At 38.1% G+C, this 3335-nt stretch overlaps 1 protein-coding gene across 1 annotated transcript; it reads left to right on the top strand.

Moving 5' to 3' along the window:
- Positions 1 to 1607: 1607 nt before the first annotated feature.
- Positions 1608 to 2691, top strand: LOC18434559 (plant viral-response family protein (DUF716)). Its single transcript, XM_006844627.4, has one exon. It carries the CDS (start codon positions 1608 to 1610, stop codon positions 2502 to 2504), a length of 897 nt encoding a protein of 298 aa, XP_006844690.1. The 3' UTR covers positions 2505 to 2691.
- Positions 2692 to 3335: the final 644 nt, after the last annotated feature.

Below are 3335 nucleotides of genomic sequence, written 5' to 3' on the forward strand. Positions count from 1 at the left end.
AAATTCTATCACAAAGCCATGAAAATGTCAAACCCACATGAACACCATGCACAAGATTGTTAGTTCAACGGCCAAGGTTAAGTTTAGCTCATTTTGTGTCTCATGCTGCTTTTAAATGCTCTTTGCCTGCATTTTTATGCTTCACACTTTGCGTTTACTCTTTTAAGTTTGAGTACCTTTAGGGCTCTAAATAATTGAAGGGTAATTTCCTCATACTAAGCCTCTTAAAAATTGAGCAGAGATCATCCGAAATTTGGATAGCCAGATCCATGTAATTTATAACTCAAATTTGTTTATTATTTTTGAAAAATACACGTTTGCTGTTTCTAAAGTGAGTAACAAAATTTCAGAGCAAAAAATTATTATGAAGTGAATCCCAAATTTTAATAGGAATAATTAAGAACTCAAATCTATTTGTAAATTTTAGTAGGTAATCATCTGCTAATTCTAAAGTGAATCACATAGTTTAGAGGGAAAATTTTTATTATAAAGTAAATCCCAAAATTTCAGAGGAAAAGGTCATCCAAATATTGAATAGCAAAATTTAAATTATTGAACTCTCCAAATCTATTTATTATTTTTAAAAAGGCATTGTATACAATGAGACATTTTATTCTTTATACAAGGAGGTCACAATTATTATTGACCATTGAATGTGAAATTGGGTAGTTGAAAATGTGCTATTGATTGGCAAAATGTCCAAAATAAAGTTGTTCATGTATTGTATACTTCAATCTATTGGATATCACATCTAATGGTTAAATATGATTGTGACTCATTGTACCAGAAGTAAATGGTCTCAAAGTGTATTATCCTAAATACTCGTTTATTAATCATGTGATTAATTTTAGAGGAATAAATTATGGATATGTGTATTACGAGACTATCTATTTTGGTACAAAAAGGTGACAATCATTTATAACCATTAAATTTGAAATTTGAACATTAATAACGCTATACAATGTTTGAGATAAATTGATTGAGCATTGTGCATAATATATCCATAGCCATTTGATTTCAAATTTGATGGTTAGGCACAAGTGTGATCTCATAGTGTCAAAAGTTTAACGGTCTCATCTTATACTTTCTCATAAATTGTTTTAATGTAAATGCTAAAATTTCAAAGGAATAATTAAGAACTTGTTTTATTTTTTCCTAATTGAATCACATAATCCCAAAAGAAAAATTCATTCTAAAATGAATCCCAAAGTTCAGATATAAAAATAGAGATTGTATACTGTAAGACCTTTTATATTTTTTTACAAAAAGGTTACAATTTTTTTTTAATAAATAAAAGTCTCTCTCAACATTTGAGAAATTTGTTTTCGACTGTGTGCCTAAACAATCATACGCCCTCAACCACCGCATTTCAAATCTTAGTGTACGATTATCACCTATTTGTATAAAAAGTAAATGGTCTCCCGCAGGAGTACAAAAAAAAATAAATAAATTTGTTTGGACTAGGCTCTAAAATTCTAACAAAAAAGAGCGGGACGCAGGCGCGAGCCTTGAATAAGTTCGAGGTGCCGACCTTTTCAAAATTACGAAGTCTTCCTTAATTGCAGTCGCTGACTCTCTCTCTACCACTTTCTCTCTCTAGCCCAGCCATGGCCGTTCTCCTAATCCACCTTCTCTCTTCTTTCCTTCTCTTCTCCCTTGGCCTCTACCAGGTCCTCTCCTCTACCAAGAGCTACCTCCGCTCTCCTCGAGACTACGCCGCTCGCCTCTACCACCCCTTCCCATTTTCTCTTTCCTCTCTCAAACACCTCCCCCTCTATCTCTTAATCTTCTCTCTCTCTTTCTCTCTCCTCCACCAGCTCCTTCTCTCCTCCGCTCCCGATCCCCTCGTCAAAGGCTCCTCCTCCGTTTACCATTTCTCCTCTCTCCAAATTGCGGCCGTCCTCTTCATCTTCCTCTTTCTCTCTCTAGCCATCCTCCTCTCTGAGACCACCACTCTCTTCCCTTTACCAAATGATGTATTCTGTTTGATAGCTTCGGTTGCTTTCTCTCTCCACTACACTGTTTCTATCTCTTCCTCGTCTCTCACTCTAGGGATCGAGGGCAAGTGCGATGCCATCAGTGCTCGAATCTCTGCTGCTTCAGCTGTTTTCTCTCTCATCCTTGCCTTTAACCCTAGGTTTTTCGTTGCGGATCTTGCCCTAGGGGCTTCGATTTGCTTGCAAGGGTTGTGGGTTTTGCAAACTGGTCTCTCTCTCTATGCCGAGGCCTTTATACCGGAGGGTTGCCATCAACTTCTCGATGTGGCGACTGGTGTGGAGGGATCAACGAGGTGTGATCTCGAGGAGTCAAGGTTTCGAGCCATGGCTTTGCTTGATCTGGTTTTCCTTTTTCACGTGATTTTCGTTTTGGTGGTTGTGGTTTTGGCCTATGCAGTCTTGATGAAGTTTGTTGGGGTTCGAAGACTCGGGCCTTATGAAGCTTTGCCCACTACTACTGATTCCAACCATGTTCAGATGAAGTCTCTATCGGGGACCCAGGCTTGAAGTTCTAGTTTTTTTTTGGCGCCGAGGTTCTTCATCGAAAAGCTAAGTTTTTTCTTCCTTCTATTTTGGGGATCTTTTTGTGGGTGTATCTCTGTGGTTATTCTTACTATTCTGTTGTATATTTGGAGGTATTTTGTTCATTAAATAGGGAAACAATGGAGGTTTATTTGAACTGGTTTTCTGTACAGTGTTGGCCCGACATTCAAACTCGCAACTTTTCTTTCGTTGTAATGTCATGGAGAGAGAGAGAGAGAGAGAGAGAGAGAGAGAGAGAGAGAGAGAGAGAGAGAGAGAGAGAGAGAGAGAGAGAGAGAGAGAGAGAGAGAGAGAGAGAGAGAGAGAGAGAGAGAGAGAGAGAGAGAGAGAGAGGTGAAATGGCTTTCTGTAATTGATTGTCAAGGCTGAATTATTGAAGGCAATGTGTTGAATAAAGGACTACGGTCAGGATTCACTAGGGTCTGGAGCCCGACTCTGGCAACTAGACTTGGATGAGTCTGTCAGAGACTTGGTAGAGTTCTTAAAAATTAACAGTGAAATACTTGGAAACACTGAGACTTGATTGGTTCCTATGGCTTTGGTTCCGTATAAGGCAGCCTGCTGAGTCTGGATGACTCAGGCGACTTACTGAGTTATGGATGGGTTATATGTTGTATTACTGGTCGAAAGAGTCAAAATAACTTATCAGGATGGGTTATATGTTGTATTACTTGATATTGTTAGACCTGAAATGGTTCTAGTATCTGACTTCTATGGAGGAATCATTGGATGAGACATTTTCTCAACAAGTTTGTTTTATGCTCGACATATTGTTAATTTTCAAATGCATGGCTT

Source organism: Amborella trichopoda, chromosome 6 (genome assembly GCF_054954075.1).
Source record: "Amborella trichopoda isolate Santa Cruz 75 chromosome 6, AtrichopodaSantaCruz75HAP2 v2.0, whole genome shotgun sequence".
Classification (NCBI taxonomy): Eukaryota; Viridiplantae; Streptophyta; class Magnoliopsida; order Amborellales; family Amborellaceae; genus Amborella; species Amborella trichopoda.

Bases quoted from the DNA above. Each gene is read 5' to 3' on its own strand.
- LOC18434559 (XM_006844627.4), top strand. From the start codon at position 1,608: ATGGCCGTTCTCCTAATCCACCTTCTCTCTTCTTTCCTTCTCTTCTCC.